This window comes from Ictalurus furcatus, chromosome 8 (assembly GCF_023375685.1).
Source record: "Ictalurus furcatus strain D&B chromosome 8, Billie_1.0, whole genome shotgun sequence".
NCBI lineage: Eukaryota > Metazoa > Chordata > Actinopteri > Siluriformes > Ictaluridae > Ictalurus > Ictalurus furcatus.
In genome coordinates this window covers 23,167,321-23,195,245 of record NC_071262.1, presented here as the reverse complement: position 1 = coordinate 23,195,245, position 27,925 = coordinate 23,167,321, and the positions used below count along the sequence as shown (strand labels likewise).

The window sequence follows — 27,925 nt, the reverse complement described above, 5'->3', positions numbered from 1 at the left end:
AGTCTCCAGTGTCAGAGTTTTCTAACAGTCAGAGGTAAAGCTGTACCATTACATTTTTCACAGACAAACAGATCAAAAAGTTTGTTGGCTAATTGCTTTGTTAGAAGAGGAATAAAACATTTTGGGACGTGCCGTTCTTGGAAAATAATCAACTTTAGAGCGGTAACTGTAAATCTGCTTCATTTCTCTAACAGCACAATGAAATTAATACACAAAATACAAAATAATATTGCGATAGAGAAACCATATCATGTCACACCACCTCAAACAATGCGAATGATTTGAATTTTTATTTCTCAAATACGACAAAGAATTCAAAAGACATTTTGCATGAACGGCAAAGAAAAGGACACACTGACATCATGGTTCTGTTCATACACAACTGATTTGTCTTTCATTGCAAAACATTTTACAGAACACAGATCTGTGATCAGCTGTAAGAAGAACACAGACTCCAGACAGGAACATCACTGAGTTTAACACAGCTGGATCAGCTGCATCACGACGCCTGATCACACACTACAAGCGGCACATTGGTGTTAGACGCAAACTGACAGAGTGTGATCAAACCCAGAGTCTGCCCTGACCTCAGTGTGTGTGTGTGAGCTTGGGGATAATATTTCATCAGCAGTTCCAACAGGATGAGTTCTGGCACACTGAAACATTCCTGTTCAGTAGGTAGGGAAACACGAGAGTCTTACTGTGATTTCACCTCCTGCTTCAATGCCACACAATCAACTGGGTATTCAAGTGTCTTAATAATGTAGCACACTCTTGTCAACTTCCTTACAATCATCTTAATGTAACGTGAAGTAAGATGTTCTTGGAGATTTGAGTAGCTTTTGAAAGAACAATTTGCTCAAAATGCTTTGATACAATTATAATAAAATATAAATAATTATTATAAAATAATAATAATTATAAAATATTTTGGGGGGAAAAAATGCAAATATTCACAGAAAGGAGTAATCAAAACTGATTTGCGAGGGTTAAATTAGGTTTTAAAACAGCAGAGTCTTCCATCCGTTGCTACATAGCCTAGGTAACAAGCAAACCAGATGATTAACAAGTCACAACTATACACCAGGCAAAAGTATTCGCTTCAAGTGCGTGGAGTGTTTTCAGTTCCCAAGGCTGAAGCAGGAACAAATGGCATAAAACAACCAGCTCACTAATTGTATTTCATATCTATAAAAATAAACTAAGCAAATAAACAAACAAACTTGGACATAAGTACGAAAATATAATTTCGTCATCATGGCTTGTTCCTGATCCGGTTTGCTAGGTATCCAGGCTATGTAGCAACAGATTAACCAAAGCGAATCAGACTGAAATATTCATAAGTAATCTGTACTGTTTAAATATTTGGTTATTTTTTCCCCAAAAAGGAATAAAGCACAAAATTGATTCCATCCTTCGAATCTCCAAGAATTTCCATAGTACTTCGCTTTCCATTAATACGACTGTATGGAAGTCAACAAAAGTGCGCTAAACTACCAATTTACATTGTTTTGATACCAATTCACAATGATTTGCTGAAATGTCACATAACATTACTCGCTCGCAAGTCCGTATCAACTTTCATGGCACAATTTGTAAATAGAGAATGATGAAGGTGAGGGGCGGGGTTAAGGAAATCACAAAATCAAGTGCATTTTTCTTTCTGCAGGAGCCGCATGTGAACCCTCGTAGAAGTACGTTATATAATATGTACTTCCAGGGATGTCAGCAAGACAGCACAAGATCGCAGGATTGGTCATGCCATACTAAGAGTCTTAATTTTAGATGGACGTACGAGTTTCTGACTTGTTAAATACTTGGTCCCCCCGTAAATGGTTATTTGAGTACATAATATATATTTTTTTCCCCAAGTGTGGAGGCAGGAAATATTCAGAAAAATACCAAAACAGATCAAAATGGCTACCTAGTTCCATGGTACACCAATATTATGTAATTACATCTTGGCAATATGGAAACAGAACCATCCAGAGCCAGTATTTATTGGGATTTATGACACAGTGAGATGTTACTGACCTGAGGGCAGACTCAGGGAAGAGTTTATTCACACTTTAGCAAGACAAACATCTATCAGAAATCAAGAATCACTTCAAATGAAGTACAGCAGATAGTTTAGCAGCAGCTCTATGACCTAAAGTAAATCCAAAACTCCTAAATAAGAATGTTTAAAAAAAAAAGTAAAGACAAACTAAAATAGGTTTCTCAAACATTTCCGAACAAAACAAAATGACAAAAAAGCAAAATATATTAGTGCACTAAGCAGATACAAAAAATATTAGAGGGCAAAGTCCCTACAAATAAATAAATACATTAAGAATAAATGCAAAATACATTAGTCTGATTGGCTTCAATGTTAGTTTAATTTTAAGCTAAACGTTTTCTAATATAAACAGAACACACAACTGTAACACGCATGTAAATGCCAAGTCATACTGGCCTCAGAAGAGTGTTGAGTCCTTTAAAAAACAAAGCAAGTAGAAAGTAGTCATCTCACTACACTGAATTTAGATTTAAAAAACAAAAAAACAAAAAAAAAAAAAAAAAAAAAAAAAAAAAAAAAAAACAACACCACAAATACAACCCCCACCCAACCCCACAAAATACAAAATCATCTTACTTTACATTTCTATTATATTTTAGAACTTCACTTCTACTCCATCCTATTAAAAATGATAACAATATCCCTACAGATTCTCCAAATTGTCCAAAGTAACAGCAGTAATTCCCGATAACGCAATAATCAAAAACGAATCCTCTGCAAAGCTGGAAGTGTAAGCGAACGCAGCAGTATTAAACAACAAAGAATGAAGAAAGTGTGAAAACTATTCAGTGATAATCCATGTTTCTAACATTAATTAATTAATTAATTAAGTTTATAACATAAAAAAATGTTTGAGATTATTTACACTTCTGTCAGTAATGATACGTTATAATCTCTTAATGATGTACATTATACAACACAACTAAACGCCGGCATTTTGTCTAATGTAGCTAAGAGACGTGGACGATGTGTTGGTGAGGTAGCTAACATTAACTTTAGGTGAAAATTTCTAAGTAAAAAAAAAAATTATATATATATATATTATTTATGGTAATGTATTGTAAATAGACTGTTAAAATAAAAGTAAAATCTAATTTCTTCTAGTTAATCTTTAAAAAAAATTAAAAATAAAATTACTACCAACCCAGGGCTTGACACTGTCCGGCTAGATACTACTACAACTTCATCAATAAAAAAAAAGACAAAAAAACAAAAAAAAAAACCATAAGAAGACCTATAAGAAAAACTTGCCATTTTAACTGCACACTAAGATCTCAAAACCTCTCAGTGCTACCCAGTGAGATTACTGTCCAAAAATTCTCTGACATTTTAGACGATAAAATCTCACATTTAACAGGGCTTTCCAAAAATTGCATCGAACCTATGAGATCAGTTATGTTCTCAGGTAAATATATATGTACAATTTTACCCATGAAGCTTTTTCACACACACACACACACACACACACACACACACACACACACACACACACACACAAAACAACTTCTTTCTTTTCTTTTTTTTTTTCATCAGATTTTATAACAGAAGCACTGGAAAGCATCAGTTAACTTAAATATATTTTGTAAACCTCAATCCAATTCAAGCAAGTTTAAAGACTGCCGAGTGAATAACAGACTATTTTCTGTATTACGGCGTGTCGCAGGGTTTAGTAATAAGCCCAGTGTAGCATGTAAAATAAAGTATTCTGTTTTTTTAAGCTGTAACATAACTGACGGAAAAAAAGTCACTCATTTTCAATGACTTTAAAACACAATTTCACTACAATAATACTCAAGTACACCAGCAAACTTGGACTGCAGTGTAAGTAAAGTAAAGAGCGTCATCTGTGTCTAGCGCATTAAGGAGTGCCTCAGGGTTCAGTGCTGCGCTCAGTGTAAATGTTACATATGTGCTATTGTCTAGAAAACATAAAGGAAAAACTCCACCCTGAAACACATTCAACATGTTTATGTTGAAATATTTGTCATGTGTTTAGCGATACCAGTGCTAATTTGTTTAGTTATTTTTGTTACAGTGTCTATATTGTTATTGCGAGTGTAGAAACAAATTTCATCACAAGCTCAAGGTTCTGCTATTAGCTCCTTTAAACAAAACTACTTTTCTGACTAGTTCTTGGTGATGCTCAATGTCTCATATTAATGAGAAATCCAGTGTAGAAGTCGTGGAGACCTTGGAACAAAAGCTGAAGTCCCAGAATGCAACACAGCTATACGATGTTACGGCAGAGACTCGGATCTACGAGATGACGAGCGCGATGGCATCGACGGAGGTATTAGTGCGAACGTTGAAGCTTCGGACGCTGATCTGTTTGAGCAGATGTGGAGGTGATGGAGCTAAAGGACTAAAGCACAGTTGCATCGCTGTCTTTCGGCAGAAACGAAGCAAAGGCTAAATCCCACCGTAAAACGCTATCAGCGGGAGGTCGAATGGCATTGTGGGTAATTTAGGAAACAACATTAACCAAAGTTGCAATAGATGAAAAAAGAGTTTCATACGGATTAATATGTAAGTCACTTAGGGTGGATTTTTCATTTTTGCTTTTTATTTTTACAGAGTGCTTCTGTTCAGTGTTTATAGAATAGTATTGATCATCAACAACACTAATTAAACCAATTCTCAAGCTAAAACGAACGGTCTATGTGATTTATCAGTTTTTGGAAAATATGGAAATTATATTAATATGTGATTTTGAGTTAGAACATTTTACTGCATACTTGATTACAAAAAGCTACTGGTTTAAGCATTGGAGTCATAAGGAAAGAGTTCAGAATGCCCGAGTTAGGGCCGTTTAATGATTTATTAATCATCAACGCCAACTAGCCGCCCCTACCTCTGAGATTTGTCATGCGTATGAATCCAGATGGTCTTAGCATACAAAATATACAATCAGTTTGTAGCTAAATGCTGTAAATCCTAAAAGTCCAGCGAGGTATGATACGACAGCAAGGCTATGGGAGGCTATTTTTATTTTTGCATGTAAATGAAAATCTGTAATCTGTAACTGCATGCTGAATGTAATGAGCAATCTAAATCCTCCCTGTCATCTAACTAAAAAAAAAAGTAACCCTAAATAATCAAATAAATTCTAATGAAAAAAAAATTACCTTCCTATATGGTCATATACGGCAGTAGTTTTATATCCGCTGTAGAGAAAGATACAAATGTGGAAATTTTTTTTTTTTTTTTAAAGAAAAAAAAAAGACCAGTGTAGAAATGTATGGATTATTTCAAGAGAACGCACAATATTGTTTTTTGTTTGTGAAAATAAATTTCACCACTTCGTCCTGCATTCAAACAAAAGGTCTCGGTTCAAGTTTCTGAAAGGGACAGAACTCCAGTGCAGACAGATTTCCAAACACCTCATCACATCACACAGACACATCGAGAAAGTTTGATTCCAAAACATTCCTATTGTTAATGTTAGTGCTGTGTGCATTTTTGTAAATGGCATTCGATTAACTCACAGCAAGCTAACTCTATGTAAAATATTATAATAATAATAATAAAAAAAATTCAACCAACAACGAGGCGACTTATGAAGAAACGGACACGGATGAGCTGCAATTGTCTAGTCTACGCTCACAGTCAAAGATTCTTGAACACCTTATGTTAACATTTTGAATAAACATCGTGTCATGGGCTGCTTTTAAGCACTCCGATGAGAAAACCTACGCAAGCTAACGTTTGTGATTTTATTTTATCGGAAACAGATTGAGATTTCGGTCACAAATTAAATCATTAGTGTATCTTTTGAGTCTCTTATTAAAATAGGATCTGAGAGTGAGACTGAGATATAAGTTACTAATTATAATCTATTTTATTTATTAGAATTTATCAGAATTATTTGTTTATTATAATTATTATATAACATGCTTCGTATCTTCTTCCATTCTGTACCTTTTGGTTTTGTAATAGTGATTAAACCTAGGAAAATTAGGGTGTTCAAAAACGTTTGAGTTTGCAGCGCATGCTGTAATTGCAGAGAAATGCTTAATTCACCACTATACACTCACACCATTGCTCTTACACACACTCACACACACACACACACACACACACACACACACTCGTACAGCCATATTTTACAGTAGCTTTAGTAGCCGAAATGACGAGTAGACACTGACGATGCCACGCTAAACTTAAAATGATGAAAGGAATGTCTGAAATTTAAAAAAAAGGAATTAATAAGGAGAAACAAAGCTCAAGCGTAGATAAAAAACAAACAAACTAATATATAAAATCAGATAAAGGTTAGAGGGAACTTTAAAAAAAGAATCCTGCACTCATTCAGACGTCTCTTGTCGTTTGTTTTCCCCCATTTAGGCATCGATTTATAATGGTTTACCCTCTTGGAAAGCTCGTGGAGGGCGTGCCTGGCTGCAGCAGGTACAGGTCAGAGGGAAAAGATGAAAATTTGTCTTAGTTTGTGTGCAGAATCATTTTTTTTCCCCTCATGACTCCTGAGGCACGACTTCCAACACCTTCTGACAGGCCGCCGTGGTCGAGACTGGAGAGAAAGGGGGAAAAAAATTCAGATATTCAGACAGGTGTTAAAATACAAAATTAGGGTAATATCTTGTGGGCGTGGCCTCTCCAGCATTCTAATCAGAAACGGTGGTAGCCAAAATATATAGCCTACAGCTCAGTGTATGATATTTACACATCAATTTCATCTGATTTACATGTCACGTCCTCATTTCTATACGAATGTCATTGTCGGAATCGCGTAGCAAAGCAAGCTAACTGTACTAGCTATGCACACTCACAAGAGTCACAGACGATCTCTGCTACTTCGTCACAAGCTTTATTATTCTTCGTAATCTATCTATACACGTTTAAAGAGAGATCGTACATGACAGGATAAGATGAAACTAGGGTTATTTATACGTTTTTTTTCCCTCCCATTTGGGTGTGAAAAAGTAAAAGGGAATTAATTGAAAGCAGGAACTAAAGTTGTGGGCGGGGAACTGAAGAAACATCACGTCATATGATTGGTTGGAGGAATCACTTCAGCCAATCGTTTGGATTTGTCGCTTTACTGCATCATAACTAATTAGTGTCAATGTAGTATTAGCTCTGGTGTGTTTATTTCCTGTTGAGAAAAGCTAGCCAATGAGATCACTACTAAATTCTAGCGGGGTGTTTTTTTTTTTTTTTTTAAACCCAAATAAAATTTCATGATCTAGTTAATAAACTGGATATGTATAAAAAGCCGTGCTATTTTTATTTATTTTTTAAAGTGTTGACAAGAGAGGTGGAGACTTGAATGCCGAGACCACAGTTTACGTTTTGCGAGCAACTCCATCGCTGATTCTCAATTCCTGATTTCATTTCATTTTTTCCTAATACAACTTTGTCTACAAGTCGAACATTTTGAATAAGAAGTCCATCAAATTTACTCACAGATTAACTGCTGGAGCCACTTGGGTTTGTTCTGCCACCAGACGCCAATTAAGTAGACGGGAACGCCGGTGGCGATGATGCCGAATCCGATGCCGCACTCGACTGGAGTTTTCCAGATGGACACCACGATCAGGAAGAGACACGCCAAAACAAAGGACACAGGCAACAGGATGTTCACCTGTGAGAAAGCAAACAAGTTTAATAGGTGTTTAGGTTTTTACTGAGAACATTCTTCATTGTTTTAAAAAGCTAGGCTATATGTGAGTTTGAATATGTCTGGAGATTAGATTAGTTTTTTTGGATTTGGAAGAGTGCATGCTTGGCTCAACTTTATTTAAAAAATTTAAGAACTAAATTCAGCTTTAAATCACTATTTTTTGTTCAAGTAACTGAAAAATTGGAGCTGACCACTCGCTATTATTATTCTTTAAGAAAACGAATATTCATTGTTAACATTTAGTTTAGTTAAACGAAATAACAGACTGATCAGCATGTACTTATTCAAATGGTTAAGCATTATTTCTGCTTTTTTTTTTATTTTTAAAGAAATGTAAAAATATTTTTGGAAAATCTTAGCTGGTATGGAGCGCGTATTAAAAGTAAGTGTTGTTGCATTATAATGCACAAATATAACAGTCTATCAGGATTAATATGCACGTGCAGCACCGAAAAAGGGTAGAGTATGGAACAGAGCGTTTCAAATTTGCATATTCATATAATCTAGATTTCTTGATGACTTTTCTCTGTTCAACTATATAATAACTTTTTGTAAAATGGCCACATCAAATGGTGTTAATGGTGTAAAGAAACAGATTTTGTGTGAATATCCAGAATAAAACTCCTGTTTTCCACATATAAACTGTGTAGAACAATTCATTTAACTGAACACAAATGACCTCATTATGGTTTTAATCTAATGTTGAAACCACTGCTTTATGAGCCTGTGAGGTGTAAAAATGTTCTCTGAACACACAACAGATTTAATTAAAGCAGTCATAAATTTTCTGTTGCGTTTTTAATCAGGGAACAATCAGGCAGAGGCCCCTCAGTTATATATGACTTAATAAACACAATGGAGAGACAGAGAGAGACATTTAAAAAAAGAGAGAGCGTGAGAGAGAAAATGAGAAAGAGAGAGAGAGAGAGAGAGAGAGAGAGAGAGAGAGATTCCCTCTACAGTCACCCATCAAACCACTTGAAACCAGGACCACTTTTCGTCCTCATATTAAAAAGATATGCAGCTATTAAGAACGGTTTATTATGCAAGCTCCGCCCACCACTCACCTTGATTGGCCGCTCAAGCTCAGGTTTCTTGTAGCGCAGCCACATCATTCCGACGATCGCCATGGCGATGCAGAGCCAGTTGAAGAAGCTGAAGAAGTTGATAACTGAGAAGATGTCATTGGAAAAGGCATAGAGGAGCGTCATCAAGCACTGCGGGAGAACAAACACACACACACACACACACAAATAATTCAAATTACAGTACAGTTTCTAATTATTTAAGTGCTTAAATGTTAAAAGGGTTCATTTTTGAAAAAACGTTTCACCATGCTCCCATGAGTTTTACTGACAGGCACAGAAGCCACGCCCCCTTCACTGAGACTAAAAGGCACAGAGGCCACGCCTCCTCCACAACTCTGTGCCTTCCAAGATGATGTTACTTTAGGTGATGGTAACCTTAATGGTGTGTGTATACTGTATATGTGTATGTGTGTGTGTGTTCCTCAAGTGCTTACGGTGAAAAGGAGTGAGGGCAGTGGGGTGAGCAGGTTCGGGTGAATCATGGACAGCAAGCTGGGAAGATGACCTTCACGTGACCCCACAAAGAACAACCTAAAAAAAAGTTTTTAAAAAGCTAAAAAACAAAAACTGGTACAAGAAACAGAAAAGGAGCGACAACACACTTCATTCAAACAGAAAGAGACAGTTCAGTCTTTCCTCAGGGCACGTTAACTGTTTTTCTGACTGAAGTGAACAGAGTACCAGGATTAGTGTTAATGGAGACACACAGAAACTGTAGCTTGTGCTTCAGCTTGTTTACTATAATGCTAGCTTGTGCTTCAGCTTGTTGACTATAATGCTAGCTTGTGCTTCAGCTTGTTTACTATAATGCTAGCTTGTGCTTCAGCTTGTTTACTATATTGCTAGCTTGTGCTTTAGCTTGTTTACTACAATGATAGCTTGTGCTTCAGCTTGTTTACTATAATGCTAGCTTGTGCTTTAGCTTGTTTACTACAACGCTAGCTTGTTTATTATTATGACAGTTTTATTTTAGTTTGTTTACTCTAAGGCTAGTTTGTGTGTTAGCATGTTTTGTGTAATATTAGCTAATTATTTACTTTTGGTAGTTTTGATAGTTTAGCATTATAGTAAACACACTAAAGCACAAGCTAGTGTTATAGAAAGTAAATGAATTGCATCTATTTAAATACTGAACTAGCAGGGCTAACGTGATTAAAGTGTTATAAGTGTGCTATATGAGTGTGTGGGTGTGTATGTGTGTCTGACCTGGATGAGGTGAACAGCGAGCCGTTGACTGAGCCGAAGCAGGAAAGTCCCACAAATACTGGGATGATCCACGCCATGGGGCCCAAGTGAAAGTTCCCAAAATCCTACACGACACAGTAACCAGAACGACACTTAAAGGCTGTGTGTGTGTGTGTGTGTGTGTGTATGTGTGCACGTACGTGTGCATGTATATGTGTGCCTGTGTGCGTGCACATATTTATGCGTGTGTACGCGTATGTGTGCGTGTTTTTGCGCGCGCGAGTGCGTGTGTGTACGTGTGCACATGTATGTGTGCGCACGTATGTATGTGTGTGCGTGCACGTATTTGTGCGTGTGCGCACGTATGTGTGCATGTGTGCCTACGTATGTGTGTGTGTGCGTGCGTACGTATGTGTGCGTGTGTGCCTACGTATGTGTGCGTGTGTGCCTACGTATGTGTGCGTGTGTGCCTACGTATGTGTGCGTGTGTGTGCCTACGTATGTGTGCGTGTGTGCGTGCGTGTGTGTGTGCGCGTACGTATGTGTGCGTATGTGTGCGTGTGTGTGCGTGCATGTGCGTGCGCGTGTGTGCGTGTGTATACCCACCACAGCTACAGCCTCAGAACTGAGCATCTGCTCAGGGCTGAGAGTGGTGAAGTAGGCCAGGTTGGTCAGCACGTAGACGATGGTGACGATGGGCAGCGAGATGATGATGGCACGTGGCAGATTTCTGAAACACACACACACACACACACACACACTTTCTTTACTGTTTTGTCAAAAAGACAACAAAACAGTCATTCTCTCAGTGACTCTTTACTTACTTGTACGGCTCGATCATTTCTTCAGTGACAAAATTCAAATAATTCCTGGAGAAGAGAAGCCACGAGCATAAATTAATGAATGTAATAATACATCATTTGAAAAAAAAGATGTGTGAAAACTGTTCAGTAACCTTAAGTTTAACATCACACACTCGCTGTGTCTCAGAAAACACCACATGTTCATAAATAACACTGTTTTATAGAATAGCAGTTTATATTAAAGCAATTAAATATTTAGCATCTATCTCCTTAAGATCCAGATCGACTTTGCTAAACATATGTCTTACTATCACCAAACGATTTAAATTGGTTAATTTGGAGAAACAAATCCGATCAAAAATCTGAAAAATAACTTGGTATCCATTTCCGTCCTAAATAATTATTTTAATAAGAACATTTTAAAATGTCAGACACCGCAAACATCTTTTCGCGAAAGAACACAAAAGAAAAGTGAGAGAACGCAAACATCTTTGTTAGAGAACGCGAAAGAAATTGTGAGTGAAAGCAACGTTTCTCCGGGGAACGCAAAAGTTTTGCGTGCGAACGCAAAATCGCTGAAATATTTTTTTCCCTCCCATCTCGTATTTTTTCCATCACCATGTCCCCTTAAGTGCTCCGCACAAATCAAACTGGAAGTACATTATCATTCTAACAAAATTCCACCAGCAAACATTAGGCCATGCCTCCTACCTGAGGCAGTGTGTCCATACACACTTCACACTTCAAAGCATCCAGGAAGATATTTAATTTTATCCAAACTTCTCCTTTAACTTGTCGACATTTGATTTATTTTTATTTATCTAATTCTAGCAGTAGCAGTGAACGAACCAGCCTCCGTATGCAAAAAGGCCGCTGTAGAGAGCCAAGCCGATGTTCCCGAAGTCACTGTTGGTTCCTTTGAAGGCATTCTCGGGGGCAAGTTCCGTTGTATCACCTACAACACACACACACACACACACACACACACACACACACACACACACACACCATGACATAGTCAGGGGATTTATAATCACCGGTGATTTCCTGGGGGGGAACAGCACGTGGGTTCAGAAATACAGCGTGGCTTCATTCCACATTTTCATGACAAAAGATCTCAATGTTGACCCGGAAAACTGCTGATATCCACAAGATCACGCTAAACAGACGTGTGACTAGGGAATTACGGTGGGCATAAAGCACAGACGGGAAAATAACACAAAAAAAAAAGTGAGCGCAAGAAAGAAAATAAAGAGATTTGCATTGTTTATCCTGAGAGTTACCAAACCCTCTGAATCGACAGTGCTGTTTCCAACATGACCCCATGTCCCCTGTCTGATCTGTTTTTCAGTCTGCCGTGAAAAAAATAAAATCCGAGAGCGAGATTATTGATTGAATTTTTGAGAATGAAGAATTTAGGAATCCCAATTAGCTTTATTTGATACAAAGGCAATAACAATTGCGCCACCAGATTACTGTGTTTCGTGCATTTATTATTTTGTCCATTTTTCATTCATAAACATCTTTATACATTCGTACCATGTGTATTTATTTGTATACGCCTCTACCCCAAATAGTTTCAGAGCCACTAAGCAAGATCATGGTTTTATTAGTGTTACACTTGCAGTGTAACATTCATTACCAGCAGAAGACATGGAAATACTGTGAACCAGGAAGTGCTTGTGTCTCACACAATGTGAGGATTTTGAACGTGATCAGCATACCAGTGAAATGAAAAGGTACATCCAAGAAAACAAACTATAAAATGCTAAAAAGTAAGTGGACCTACTTACAGAAACCTTAAGAGACCATGCATTATTATGATTTTATTTTTCTTTCTTTTTTCCCCCCGTGAACACAACTTTATTTTTCCATGTACTCGACATAAAATGTTCTTATTGTTCTGGAGGAAGCAAAAGCTTAGCGCAATCCCACAGCATCATAAATTAACAAATTCGTTTTTACAGCTGAAAAAGACGCCGACGTGCATGTGACACCAGTCCCATTCACAAGGAGTGAGATTTTCTCATGATAAAATCACGGCGTGGGAAAACAGCTTTTTGTTATGTCAAGATCGTGAGAAAGCAACTTTTGTTATGTGGAGATCACGAGAAAACAAGAAAGAAAAGAATAATAACGCATGGCCTCTTAGGGCTTTTGTACCAACTACTGAGCATTGAGGAATCCCGTGTGTAACAGTGGAGATGGTAAAAGTTCGGCTCAGACAGGGTGATGAATTGATTTTCTTATTGTAGATAAGATGCAAAGCTCAGTGAGGCGTCAGTGACTGTTTCACTCTGATTTTATACAGAAACAGAAAGGGAATATTAAGCTCTACAGAATCAGCCGATATGAAAGATTCATTCATAACTTTATGTAATACGTACCTGCTGAGATGATAGCGCCTAAAAAGCAGCAAAATTATGATTGTAACTGTGAGTGTGAAGTTGTATGTAGGGCATTATTAATACACAGATGACGTAAAACTGCCAAAAACTGGACATTTTCTACCCCTGATTTGAGTCAGAGTTGTTTTTAAATGGTTGACACACAAAATGTGAAACATCAAAAGTACATTAGCACTAGCAAAATGCAAGCGTTATTTCAAAATGGCCGATTTTCTTTGCTAATTCACGACACTTGGCTCATATGATGTCTTCTGTCTCATTTGTACATAAACGTTTACCAGAACTAACATTCTACGTATCTTTTTAAGATAAATAAGTATTGTGATATTATTTATTGTGATCATATTTTATTATCCATCACCACATCAGTGTCAGCTCTCACTCCATCACAGTGGGAAATGAATAGAAGAATGAGAGTGGGTGAAGAGAAAGTGTGTGTGTGTATGTGTGTGTGTGTGTGAGAGAGAGAGAAAGGAGAGCTGGAGATTGCCAGGAACTCATGTGACACCCGAGTGTGAGCGTCAGGGCCCCTGGGGCCACCGGGGCACATGATGTGAGAGGGGTGTGTGAACGAGTGTGTGTGGTTAGCCCTGAGAGAAAGCACTGTGCTTGTGTGTAAAGCCGAAGGATAAAGTCAGTATTAGGGGGTCAGGCGGGGGCAGCCGTGCTGAGAGGAGCCTTATCTCCATCACACACACACACTCTTACACAGCACTTCTACTGTGTACAAACATGCCTCACACACTAAAGAACACGAGTACATACAGCTTAACACATAAATTCAAACAGCACTGAAGACAACATACATGCAAGACAACTTTTTAGGGATTTTCTGATGCGGCATGGTTTCAGAAGCTTTAAAGTCACAGACAGGAATCTCTGTAATTCCATAGGATCAGCGCTAGTCCTGAAACAACAAGGGGTTTGGTGTAATAACAGGCTGAATAAAACGTACAGTATTCCTGTTTAGTGTTGTAAATTCTACATGATCCTCAATTCATTCTGCTTCAGGAGAACCTGATTATGGGATTAACGCTCCAAATTTATCTTCAAGAGCCCTGGGTTTTAAAAAACATGGCCCAAAGTAAGCACAGAGCTGTGTAGGAGAGAGCACACACACACCTGTAGCTGAACACATCCCTAACTGTAGCCATACACATAGCTGTAGCTATAGCTAAACACACACACACACCCGTAGGTGAACGGTTTAAAGGTTGCTACAGGTTGACATAGTTCTGTGGTAAATAAAACAATGCGGTGTCATGTTTCAGGTACACTGTGCTTCAGTAAACGATCAGCGTCCTAGAGAGAACATGTGCACACACATGCGCACACACACACACACACAGGTTTTAAATCCTAATAGTGTATTTTAAAAGAACAGTTCAATCGAGCAAGGCATGTCAAGTTAATATATGTGAAAAAGGTTTGTTCCTTACTTAGTACTTTAGCTGCGAGGCTAACAAGTAATGAAAGCCTCTCTGGGACTGACAGAGACAATGGCCACGCCTTCATCAGAATTGACAGGCACACAGGCCACGCCTTCTTCACTGAAACAAATAGATACATAGGCCACACCTACTTTATTAGGAATAAGCCAGAGAGGACACCTCATTCCTTTGGACAGAGATACTCAGGCCACACCGCCTTCGTTTGGACAGAGACTCTCAGGCCACACCGCCTTCGTTTGGACAGAGACTCTCAGGCCACACCTCCTTCATTTGGACAGAGACACTCAGGCCACACCTCCTTCATTTGGACAGAGACACTCAGGCCACACCGCCTTCATTTGGACAGAGACTCTCAGGCCAAACCTCCTTCATTTGGACAGAGATACTCAGGCCACACCTCCTTCATTTGGACAGAGACACTCAGGCTACACCTCTTTCATTTGGAATGAGCAGCGCCATTGAAAAAGAGAGGTGCGAAACTCCCATAGACTTCTGTAGGAATCGGAGGATGCGGAAGTGACGTGTGTCATAGGGCAACCGTTAGTTTCATACACTGAGTAATTCAAGCACAGAAATCCATTCATTTCAAAGATTCATAAACACAATGGCTGATAAGATGATGAAATTATTGCATTTTCTGACATTTTCACACATTAGCTGACCTCTTGTGAATCTAGTCAGTAGTGGCATTTTATGTAGCCAGCTTTAGTTAATGTTTATCGTTAGATAATAGCTAGTTAGATTCTAATTGCAGCTAGCAAGCCTGAGCAACACTTCACTAGCTACCGTAACCAGATGTGAGTTGGCCTACATTTACCTCAAATTAACTACAGTTATTGACGTTTGTTAACATACAAAAATATATATTCTGTGATTAGATTTGTTGTTAAAGTTAGACTGTATTAGTTTTAGCTCAGTGTAAATAATAAACTGGCAGTTGGAATTGCAGCTCAACTTTGATTAAACTGATGAAACATTTGTGTGTACATAAAGATTTGGTTGAGTGCAGCCTCAAGAGAACACTACAGTGTGCTTTTTGGACCAACATCGCTTAAGTATTTGGATGACATTTAATTTTATATTATCTTAAGATATATGCACCTTTTTCTCTCTCTTTTAGGAGGTGATGGAGAAGTCTAAAGCAAGAGATTTCCCTATAGTCATTGATGCAGTAAATCTCAAGCTGCTGAAAAGATGGGATATTATTATTTCTTTCTTTTATATATTTAATACAGGCAAATAATACAACATAACCGCATGCACCTTTACACACATCCGACTGTCCGTTATTATACGCTGGCATTCTGGTGTTTATGAAGGATATTAAAATTACTGGGGCTCATTAATACTTTCCTATTTTTCTTATTTATTTATTTTATCCAAATGCTGCACAGCCAACCATGGTAAGACCATGATCTATAAAAGTTTATTTATTTATATTTTAAAAACTTTATATTTATTGTTACACTCCCATTATATAAACACTCCCCTACCCCACCCCACCCTCAACATTGAACATTCAGGGGAAAAAAAAAAAATTATATTATATATATATATATATATATATATATATATATATATAAAATAAGAGGTAGTGTATTTTTTAGTAGCTGCTGTCGTTTTCTTTTATAAATTTCACTCATTAATTTCAGCCTCATCACTTTCCAAGAATTGCATAAAAGTGGCCTGCTTTCTGCCATATTTCTCTCCATCTAGGATGTGGAATGAGTTTCTATGAACACTTATCTACCCTCTCCCTGGATATATTATATAATAAAATGCTTTGCTGAATGCATTTGTTTGCCTTGTTTATTATGCACTATTGACCAAACTTCTTTCTTGGGTTAAACTGAGCAGTTGCTTTCATTCATTGATATCACTTGTTGTGCATGCTTTTGTGAATGTCTTAACATAAGCGAACATTAGGATGTGAGTAATTATAACCACAGAAGCAAGAGAAAAATATTAATGCATACATACTGAAAATGTATTCTATGTTACGGGAGCAATCCCCTTTTCCTCCAAAAGTGAATAATGCTGTTTCTCCATCACTCCCCAGAAAAAATGCTACTGTTAATGTAGTCAACATAGTAATCAAAGAACATTATGTGTTAATATTGTGACGGCACGTTTATGGCCAAAATGATTATCACGATTATTTTGATCGACATTGAGATCACGATTATTTATCATGATTAATCATTGATTTTAGGAACAACATATTTTTATTGCACTTTCACATTTAAATAAACAGACCGTTGCTTTCAAATCCATGTTGTGCTACATTCCTGCTAATGTACAAATCTTTGCATCAGATTAGACTGGTCTTCAAAGTGCATCATCTCGTAGAAGCAAAATATAAATAAAATTGTACCCAAAATATAGAATAAGTAAAAATAAATACACCACCAACCAAATGAAAACATGCAATCCAATATAACAATATGCAACCAAATGAAAACAATTCAGGCCTATGCAGAAAAGGCAATAACAGTATACAGGAGGAGACGCAGCCAAGTCACCCAATAGAGAGGTCCAGGGATGATGCTATTTTGTACCGAAACCTGGAAGTTAGCATCACACTGGTTCCCTCGACAAATACCCAATAGGATTTTCCCATAGGCTTTTGGATTTTCGCAAAAAATAAGCTCTGTGATCAACAAAAGTTTACAATACTAGCACTTTTTGTCCATCAAGATAATTTTCACAAATAAACACAACTTTTATGAAGTTTGAAGCCTAAATACAATCGCCAGAAATAAAAAGCTAACCGTACGCTATAAACAAACTACACAACGGTTGCTCGACTTGCTCCAAACTTGATTCAAAAACATTTTCCATAATACAGATTTACTCTCTGGATGAATCTTCATCCACATTTTTTGGAGAATCGTGTACAGCACACCTGAAGCGTTTATCAGTTTATCTGCAAATTTTTTTTCCTGTTCGGCATGATGTTTAATGCCCCCGACAACATCTGAAGTGCCATTTAGCAACATGTTAGTAACTGCCTTTTTCAATACACGTAAAAGCTTTGTGAAAAAAAATCATGAGTGGGGTATTACTGGTGTATTTTATGTCATAGAATAAAACATGAAAATATTTTGAGCTTGTGTTCACCACAGACCTTATTTCAGGGTTTTAACCAAAAAAAAAAAAAAAACCCACTGACTTCGGGACGATGGAACCGGAAGGGCTAAAATGCTAACTCGTTTCCGGGTTTTGGCGTACAAAATGACGTCATCCCCGCGCCGCTCTATGGTGACTGGCTTTAGGTTTAGGAAGCGCTTGATTTGATATGCAGCAGAGTTTTCTATGAGTGGAGGACGAACTTTAAACGTCAACGTCGCAGTCGATCATGTTCATGTAATCGTGGGCAGTTAAAATCATAATCGAGATCAATATTCAATTAATTGTGCAGCCCTTGTTAATATTTACCGGAAATTGCTGCAAATATAGTCCCTGCTGCTGCGTGTCCCGCTTAAACACATTCAAACAGGTTGACAGCGCGGATTTATTTGGAACTATTGAGAGCTACATGAACCACATAACTGCACTGCAGCGAGATCAAAGCGTGTTGCAACTCTCTTTTTCAACAGCGCTGGGAATGAGACACTCAGGCCACACCTCCATCATTTGGAATGAGACACAGAAGCTACACCTCCTTTATCTGGAATGAGACACAGAAGCTACACCGTTATTTGGAATGAGACACATAGGCCACACTTCCTTCACTAGGACTGAGGCTCAGGCCACACCTCCTTCATTTGGAACAAGGCACATAGGCCACATCTCCTTCATTTAGAATGAGACATGGAAGCCACACCTCCTTCACTGGGAAACAAGGCCTGTTAAACACCACTCACTGAAGAATTTGTGTTTGTAAACAAGCTTATTTAGGAAGTGGTCAAATACGGTGCTGCCCAAGTGTTATCTCTCTCTCTCTCACACACACACACACAAAGCAATTTCTCAGTAAATTTATATTACGTAGTCTAAGACAGACCCACCCTTCACTTATCTCTACTGGGTCACGTCGTATGAATATAAACAAGCAAAAAACAAAAACAAACCGGCAAAAAAACCCAGATTACATACACTGTCTGCTTTTAACCTAATCGTCAGCGTTAACGTGATAAAAGTCAACAAGTGTGTGTAGGAGGATTCCCCGCAGGAAATCAGGTGAAGGCATGTCTTGTTTTTTATTGATTTTTTTTTTCTCCATCTGACTGCAGGCTGTGTGGAAAACTGCAGCTTGGTATTTATGTGCGTGTCAATGGGAGACCATATGAGAGAGAGAGATAGAGTGTGTGAGAGAGTATGTACGGTGTGTTTGAAAATTGAGCCGCTACTTACTGCCTTCACTTCTGCAACAGGGCTGCCAGCTCATACTCATACACACCAAATAGGGCTTTCTCTGTGTGTGCACGCATGTATATTTATTTTCAGCCCTCTGAGAGAGCCATAATGTCAGTGTAATGACAGGAACACGTCCGTTTCAATCTTGTAAGGAATTTTGTTTGATGCCTGAGTTTTTTTTTTGTTTGTTTGTTTGTTTTTTTTTACACACAGCTGGTTCAAAAGAATAAAAAGTTCAATGTACCTCTCAGTTTTTCTACATGAAAATGCAAAAACGATTAGAAAATGCTCACCTCAGCACATAAGCCCAGTGATAATACATCATAAAATGTAAAATCAAACGCCTCAAGAACAACATCAAGAGCAGTGTATTGAGCAGTAGAGAAGATGAAATGATAAAAACACACCAACATGGTCGAAAGTTCTAAGATTTTTAAAAAAACAAACAAAAAAAAAAAAACCAAATATGAGGACTCATACTTTTATTTTACTTGTTTGTTACTTGTGACTTGTTCGTTCAGCACATCCCACAGATGCTCGATCGGATTGGGATCTGTGGAATTTGGAGGCCAAGTCAACATCTTGAACTCTGTCATGTTCCTTGAACCGTTCCTGAACAATTTTTTGCAGTGTGGCAGGGAGTATTATCCTGCTGAAAGAGGTCATTGCCATGACAGAACACCGTTGCCATGAAGGGGTGTATTTGGTCTACCTAGACAATGTTTAGGTAGGTGGTACGTATCAGAGTAACATCCACATGACTGCCAGGACCCTAAGTTTCCCAGCAGAACATCGACCAGAGAATCACACTGCCGCAACCACTCTGCTTGCCTTCTTCCCATAGTGCATCCTGGTGATATCTCTTCCCCAGGTAAGCAACTCACATACACACAGCCGTCCACATGATTTAAAAGAAAATGTGATTCATCCGACCAGGCCCCTTTCTTCCATTGCTCCATGGTCCAGTTCTGATGATCAGGTCCTCATTGTATGCACTTTCAGTGGTGGACAGGGGTCAACATGGGTGCTCTGACCGGTCTGCAGCTACGCAGCCCCATACACAGCAAGCTGTGATGCACTATGTGTTCTGACACCTTTCTATCATAACCAGCAGTTGCTGGTAGCTCTTCTGTGGGATCGGACGAGGTGGGCTAGCCTTCACTCCCCACGAGCATCAATGACCTTAGGTGCCCATGAGCCTGTAGCCGGTTCACTGTTGTCCTTCTTTGGACCACTTTTGATAGGTACTAACCACTGCACACCGGGAACACCCCACATGACCTGCTATTTTGGAGTTGCTCTGACCCAGTTGTCTAGTCAGCTCAATTTGACCCTTGACAAAGTCGCTCAGATACTTACACTTGCCCATTTTTTCTGCTTCCAACACATCACCTTCGAGAACTGACTGTTCACTTGCTGCCTAATATATCTCACCCCTAGACAGGTGCCACTGTAACGAAATAATCAATCAAGTTATTCACTTCACCCGTCAGTGGTCTTAATGTTATGGCTGATTATTGTATATAGAAAACAATGAGACAGTGTTATTGGTTTAACCATAATGATGTTGTGCAGATCACCAGCAGGGCTGTCACAATTATTATTTCTTCACCTAACTGGTAATTGGGATCAACTGTAACCCTCCAGACGAATATAGTGAAACTAGTGTGTGTGTGTGTGTGTGTGTGTGTGTGTGTGTACTGTATATCTACAGGTGATCGATACACAGTGAAATCTGTCAGCAGGTCAATTTTCCTAAATCAGAATGTAAATGCAAAAGTTATGATGCATACATTAAGTTCTAACGTGAAGAATCACTCTGTCTCTTTTTTTCGTTTAGGAGATGAGCAGAGATAAACCCCTCTGCGTCCTGGCAGGACACCCGAGCTGCTGCTCTGAATGGCATGAAGTGTGATGACTGCCAGCTGGTACTCTGTTCGCAGCAAAACCTCCATTCCTGATTACATTTATGACCTGCCTCTCAGATACTTGTACTTTCTTTTATCTTCTGGCTATAAGGGAAAATAATTTCAATAAAATGAGCAGGAGATGAGACATAAAACTGCTCCATGGGCATTTATCAAAAGAAAAGTATTTGCAACCTAATTTTCCATTATGCAGTGTAGGCTCTACTTGCGCGGCCCGTCCATGTAAATCAAGACCTTTAAGGACCTTGTGGCACCTGTCCCGCAGGGTTAACAATCAGAAAGTAACGTTTTATTTCTCCCATTCACCGGCTTTCTCACTACCACCGCTCGCTCTCTTCATTCGCTGTCTAGCTCACTTGACCACCACTGCTCTCTCTCTCGCTCCGTGCTGTCAGCTCACTCTCTCATCTTTTTAAAAAATTTTTTAAATGAGTCGGGAATCCGACAACAAGCCTGACTTTACTTTTAACTTTATCAAACGAAGAGAGATGTCCTCCCTCAATCATGGAGTAGACACTTTGTTTATAACTGTAGCATCCATCATCCAACTAAGTATTGATAACACGCATAGTGTTTTACAAATTAGCTGTTTCTATTTGATAAATGTGGGCATAGACAGGCAAAAATGAACTAAATTGGTTTCATTTCTATTTTTAGAAAATAAGCAAAACAATGGTGGGCAAGTAATGTAATCGGTTTATGCCCGAACACCTAGCTGCATGCCTCAGAATCTCCATTAATGGACCTGGCCCTGAAGAATACCCCTACAGACAGGCATTGGACAAGTTTTTTTTCCAAGCCAAGGAAAATAAAATGCATTGCAAACTGTGCAAATAATGGAAAATATATTTTAATATGTAGTTATTTATTTATTAATAGTTATTTATGTTGACATATAGATAGTTATTTATTTTGAGTAGTTATTCGTTTGCAACAAACAGTTTATTCATAAACATTTGTTTGATTGGTTATTTCTGAGCCCGCACCGTGACACGCTGCGCCAACAACCACCACAAGTAAATTCTCAGCCTGTGGGAAACACTGGTTATGACTGTACAAACTACACCAACTTAGGTTTGCATGAATCGATGCTTGAGGTTCTGCTGTTCTAGGATGGATAAAACCACTGTATTTGCAATAAATATAAATTACAGACAAAATAATTCACCCCTATAACCCATGCACATCACTTTAGGAACCCTGTAGGTTTTAGGGGTGTGGTCAGGGGCAGCGCACTGAGAGTCAGATATTCTCCAGTCTCACGTTCAGCTAATTTAGGTTTGAAGATGTTTAAACTAAATTTGGGAAGAGCTGTGCGTTATACTTACTGCAGGAATATTCAGTAAGCTCTATTTCGCATAATTCCTGCACATTGCATTGACAGAACTGAAAAGATCATGTGACTGTTTTTAACATAGTGCATTTTATACTCTTACAAAAGTAACAGCAATGCCACCTCACAGCTCAACGGTTCCCGGTTCGATCCTCATCTGTTCTCCCAATGTCTGTGTGGGTCAGTGAGGGAGAGCACAAGCTTCTTGTCTGGTTCCTCATATAGTTTTAATTATTTATTTTAATAAAAAATATAGTTATTGATGAAATCACTATAAACCCATGAAAATTAATCATAGTAAATAAATAGTAGTATTCCTAATATTCAACTGTTTTTGGAAACAATGGGTAAAAAAAATAAATGCAATGTTTTTCAGGGAGGCTGCATGCATGCACAAAATAAGGGAAGGTCTAAACAGCACAGTAGTGACTTGTATTATATTATAATACGTAATATGTTATATTGCATTATGCTATACAGTTGCAAATCAAAATTATTCAACCCCCATTGCAAATCAGGTTTATTGTCAAAATTTACAGACTTTCATCTTGGGTTATTATGTTCGATTACTTTTAAAACCTTTTCTGAATTTCCATCTTTTATTCCAGAGTGCAGATAGTCTGAATAACTGTTCTTTTACCTCTGGGACATTTTAAATATCAGTATTTATTTACCGGGAGTACGAAATGTGCTAACTGAGCTAATCCTAACCCTAGGCTGTTAGGGTGGTAAATAATGACCTTAAAGGACATCCTGAATGATGAAATGGAGAGGATTGGGTGTGGTTGTGTGTGTGTGTGTGTGTGTGTGTCTAACCTATGCCAATCTGCACAAAGCCGATAATGATGATGATTCCCAGAGCAAGAAGCTTAGCAGCAGCGAAGGCGTCCTGGACTCGGGTGGCGGCGCGAACACTGTAGCAATTCACCGCCGTCAACAACACTGACAGAGAGAGAGAGAGAGAGAGAGAGAGAGAGATTATGGATTTGCCCCTGAACATGACAAATATTTGTATTGAATACAAAAAAAATTCCACAACACACACTCACACCTGCACACACGCATGCACGTTTTAGCATCTCAGTGAAGCAAAACAAGCTGTGAGGTGTCCGATGTCCATGATATCTGATATCATGCGAACATGTGACCTGATAACAAAGCAGAATGAAGTCAAAACTCGGCCCACTGAGCACCAATGCATCACACCGCAGATGATGCAACCCGTTTCCATGGAGATGCCAGCAAAAACCACAATGGTTGTTGCATCATCTCACCACACCTAAGAAACTTTATGCGACTGCAGGGTTTCCATGGAGACGTGTTATTGTTTAAACATGAGTAAGAAACTAAAACATCATCATGTAATTACAGGAGATAAATATCCATCCATCCATCCATCCATCAAACCATTCAGTCATCCATCCATCAAACCATTCAGTCATCCATCCATCCATCCACCCACTAATTTATTTTTCACTTAATCTATTTATCCATTTATTTTTCGATCATTTCATTTGCACATCTATTTAACCATCCCTTCATCCACCTAGTCCGCTATCCATTCAGCCAGCCATCCCACCCACTTTTTTCTTTTCAATTCATCTATCCACCCATCATTTTCTTTCCATTATCTAAATAATTTATCCCTTCATCCAGCCAAGCATCCATTTAGCCATCCATCCATCATACTAATTAATTTATTCACTTATTTACTTTTCAATTTATCTACTTTTCTCTCCTTTCATCTACCTATCCTTTTATACATCCATTTAATACATTCCTTAATACATCCATCCATCCAGCTTTTTCTTCCTTTCCATGTAAGCATCCATCACCCATCCTTTGATTGATCCCTACTATCCACCATACACTTAATTGTCCATTCAGTTCACAAGAACTCCATCTCTTTGCCCATTCACCTACCAGTTCATCTATCCATCTATCTACATCTCTATTCATCCATCCATCCATTCATCCATCAATCCAACCACAGGGAAGACCAATAACTATCTATTTAGTGTCAGTGTAAAACTAACCTGCTTTGTGTGTGTGTGTGCGCATGTGAGTGAGAGAGAGAGGGAGACAGAGTGTGTGTGTGTGCATGTGAGTGAGAGAGAGAGGGAGACATAGAGTGTGTGTGTGAGTGTGTGTGTGTGAGAGAGAGAGAGAGAGAATGTGTCTGGGAAGGAGTGTGTGTGTATGAGAGAGGGAGAGAGTGAGTGTGTGTTTTCTGTGAGGTGTCATGTGTTGAGCATTATAAGAGATCAAGTGATCTAATAAGCTCTTAACTGAAAGACACTGACACTTCAAAGAACATTAGCTGGAAATCTTCCAACTACCACACACAGACTCACACCCACACACCAAATACACACGCACACACACTCTCCACCTACTCATACCCCAAAAACAGATGCCCCTCCCTCACACACGCATCACATGCCCCCCCGCCCCCAACCACCCCAATGCCATCCCGCTCCCCACGCACGCACACACACACACACACACACACACTGTGGTTTCTCTCTGCCTGGCATCACCCTACACTGAATGCACTAATGAGCGAGTGGCCCCTCACTGACGAGCCGACCCACAATACACTGTGCTTCCTCACGCTCAGGCTCTCAGCGCTTCGTTGTGTAAAACAGGTCAGTGGAATAATGCAGCTACACCCACATGCATCAGAGAATTGTGGGTAACGGAGGTTAAGGGACCCGTATATTCTGTAGAGTTAAAAACTAATAACGTTTCTTTACTTTGAATCAGAAAACAGCAGGACGACCTGTCTAATCATTCATCCACTCATCTATCTGTCTATCTATCCATCCACATCTCTACCTGCTCATCCAGCCACTTCTCCATCTGTCTCTGTCCATCTGCAGGTCCCCCGACCATGCTATCCGTTTCTCTCTCAATCTACCAATCCATTCGTTTTGCTTTTTTTATTCTGAAGGCAAAAACGGTGGCAGCAACCAAAGTATCCATCCATCCCTCCGTCTATCCTTCCGTCCATCTGTCTATCCATCCATCCCTCCGTCTATTCATCCATCCATCCCCTTATCCATCTATTCCACCCAGCATCACTCTCTCTCTCTCTCTCTCCATATTTATTTATTTTTATTTCTTCATCTCACTATCTTTATCACATGATTTCTTTTTGGGAGGATTAGTACCACAGCTAACACACTCAGAGACTGGAAGAGAACAATGAAGTGGCAGTGTGTGTGTGTGTGTGTGTGTGTGTATGTTTAATCTTCGTCTAATCCGTACCGGCTAAACCAATTCACAGGTCTGAAGTAAATGGTTCCCTCACTCACACACACACACACACACACACACACACACACACACACATACACACACATACACCTTAATTTATTTATGTTAATCTATAATGAATAATTACTTGAACACAGAATGCTCGTGACGTGTTAATGGTTGTTCTTGTAATTCAGTAGACAATTTATCGTGGTTAATGACTCATTAAATAAAGATTGCAGTAATCGTAATTTTCGTAAAGTTCCCCATTCATCTGTCACCGTAACCGCATGTATAATTAGCATTAAAATATACGTTTAATTCATTTAACTTCACCAGAGGTCTAATTGTGATTCGGAGATTTACACACAAAGGAATATCAGTTTGTTTCCTGTTCGTTTAAACTGAAGATCTGCAATCACTACTTTCTCTTACAATTAGCTAAATAACTGCGATCCTAATCATCATTACTGTATAGATATAAATGAACATTTTGAATATGTAAATAACTACAATAGATTATGTGAAATTTAGATATGTGTATATTATATATTAGAGATGGCACTGATCCGATACTCAGGACATTTACTGGTCTGAAATAGCAACAGCAGCAACAACAAAAATGTGGATTGGATATCGGAGTGAAAAAAAGAAATTGGATCGGATCCTGTAACAAATGGAAAAGACTGGAAGTGGATTTAGAAACTGTAAATGTTTACATAGAAAAAGATTTGACTGTGTGTGTGTGTGTGTGCGCGCGCGTGTGTATGTATATATATACAAATGTATGGGGTTTGAATCCCCCCCCCTTCCACGCGTGGATAGGATGATGAAACAACACAAGGAGTTTTCAACACAACGCCGTAACGCCCCCCCCCCATCCACGCAGTCATAACGCACGTGAGACACTTTAACGCGTTATTGCGTCATTTACACTGTATACACGCGTTTGAAAATGGAACAAGCGCGCGCGATGTGGATGCTCGTGCACACAAGTTTTACACGTATGCGTGTGTGTGTAAAGTGAACACATGGGGAATTAATTAATGAATGAATAAATAAATAAATAAATAAATAAATGGTGTGCTCCTGAAACTCTGTCTAAGATGTGTCAGGTCAGTGTACTCACGGATGCACAGGCATGCGACTAGCTTGGCGCCGGTCTCAGGAACCGGACACACCGGGAACAAAGGCTTGAGCAGGTATGTGGCGAAGACGTAGGCTACAATGTACTGAGACGACGGCCTGATGATGAGCAGTTCGATCCAGAGCTTGAGGAAAGCGAGCAGCGAGCCGTACACCTCCAGGATGTAGGCGTAGTCGCCGCCGGACTTGGTGATGGTGGTCCCGAGCTCGGCGTAGCACAGCGCGCCCACCGTGGAGAACACGCCGCACACCGCCCACACCACCAGCGACAGACCCACCGAGCCCGCCTCCTTCACCACGCCGGTCGGCGTCACGAAGATCCCCGAGCCGATGATGGTGCCCACGATGATGGCCACACCGTTCACCAGCGTGATGGTGCGCTGCAGCACCACCGTCTCCTCTCCGTCCGCTGCCGCCGCGGGACCACCGGAGCCTGACGCGTCCCCGAGCATCTTCTCCGCCGCCTGCTGGTTCTCGTCTTCGTCGCGGAGCCCCGAATTTCTCTTCTTCACACTCGACATTTTCTGTCCTTTCGAGTTTGAGTTACATTAAGTGAGTGACTCACAGAAGCGTGGCGATGTAAAGGTGCGCTTCCACGAGGAAAAGCCCTTAAAGTAGAGCATCGCTTCCTCGCGCGTCATATTCCTCCCGCCCCCTTACACAGCAGCAAGGCTGCAAGTGGAGAGTACCGCAATTCTCCTCGTTTCCCTCTAGCGTCAATACCTGGTATTGCAATTCTCCCTCTGTATCCCTCTAGCGGCAATACCGGGTATTGCGTTTATTCAGTAGTATGGTGAAATCAAGAATTAAAAAAACAAGATGAACAGGCGTGTGTAGAAAAACAGGAAACATTAACTTACTGGAAATTTGCTTTAGGTTAGCTTTTACTCATTAGTTAGTTTACTCTCAGTAGGTTAGTTTGCTAGGTTAGATTTTGCTTGCTATATTAACTTTCACGCAGTACCTTAGCTTCGCCTCATTAGTTAGTTTTCAATATCTAGTTTAGTTTTGGCTCACTAGTTAACTTTGCTTAGTTACTGTAAACTTTGCTTAGTTTACAAACCCACAGACTGTTCCTCTAGCATTATACTTACTGTACACTTCCATTACCCAATGTTGGCCATATCCATTTCCCTTAAAGGATAAATATTATGTTGAAGCTCAAAAGTTCAGAGTGATGTTTTACAAGCACAGTTCCCAAAAACCTTTCATTTCTATCATGATACATATATATTAGTCATTTTGGAACACTGTTCGCTTTTAAAA

General features: G+C 39.1%; 1 protein-coding gene across 1 annotated transcript; it reads right to left on the bottom strand.

Moving 5' to 3' along the window:
- Positions 1–271: 271 nt before the first annotated feature.
- Positions 272–27,310, bottom strand: slc7a5 (solute carrier family 7 member 5). The gene is made up of 10 exons (XM_053631560.1): positions 26,643–27,310; positions 23,072–23,197; positions 11,626–11,731; positions 10,798–10,842; positions 10,580–10,703; positions 9,995–10,098; positions 9,223–9,319; positions 8,768–8,917; positions 7,484–7,661; positions 272–6,587 (listed from the first exon to the last, which is right to left on the bottom strand). The coding sequence occupies exons 1-10, from the start codon at positions 27,178–27,180 to the stop codon at positions 6,532–6,534; spliced, it is 1,524 nt and encodes a 507-aa protein (XP_053487535.1). The 5' UTR covers positions 27,181–27,310; the 3' UTR covers positions 272–6,531.
- Between the last annotated feature and the right edge of the window lie 615 nt (positions 27,311–27,925).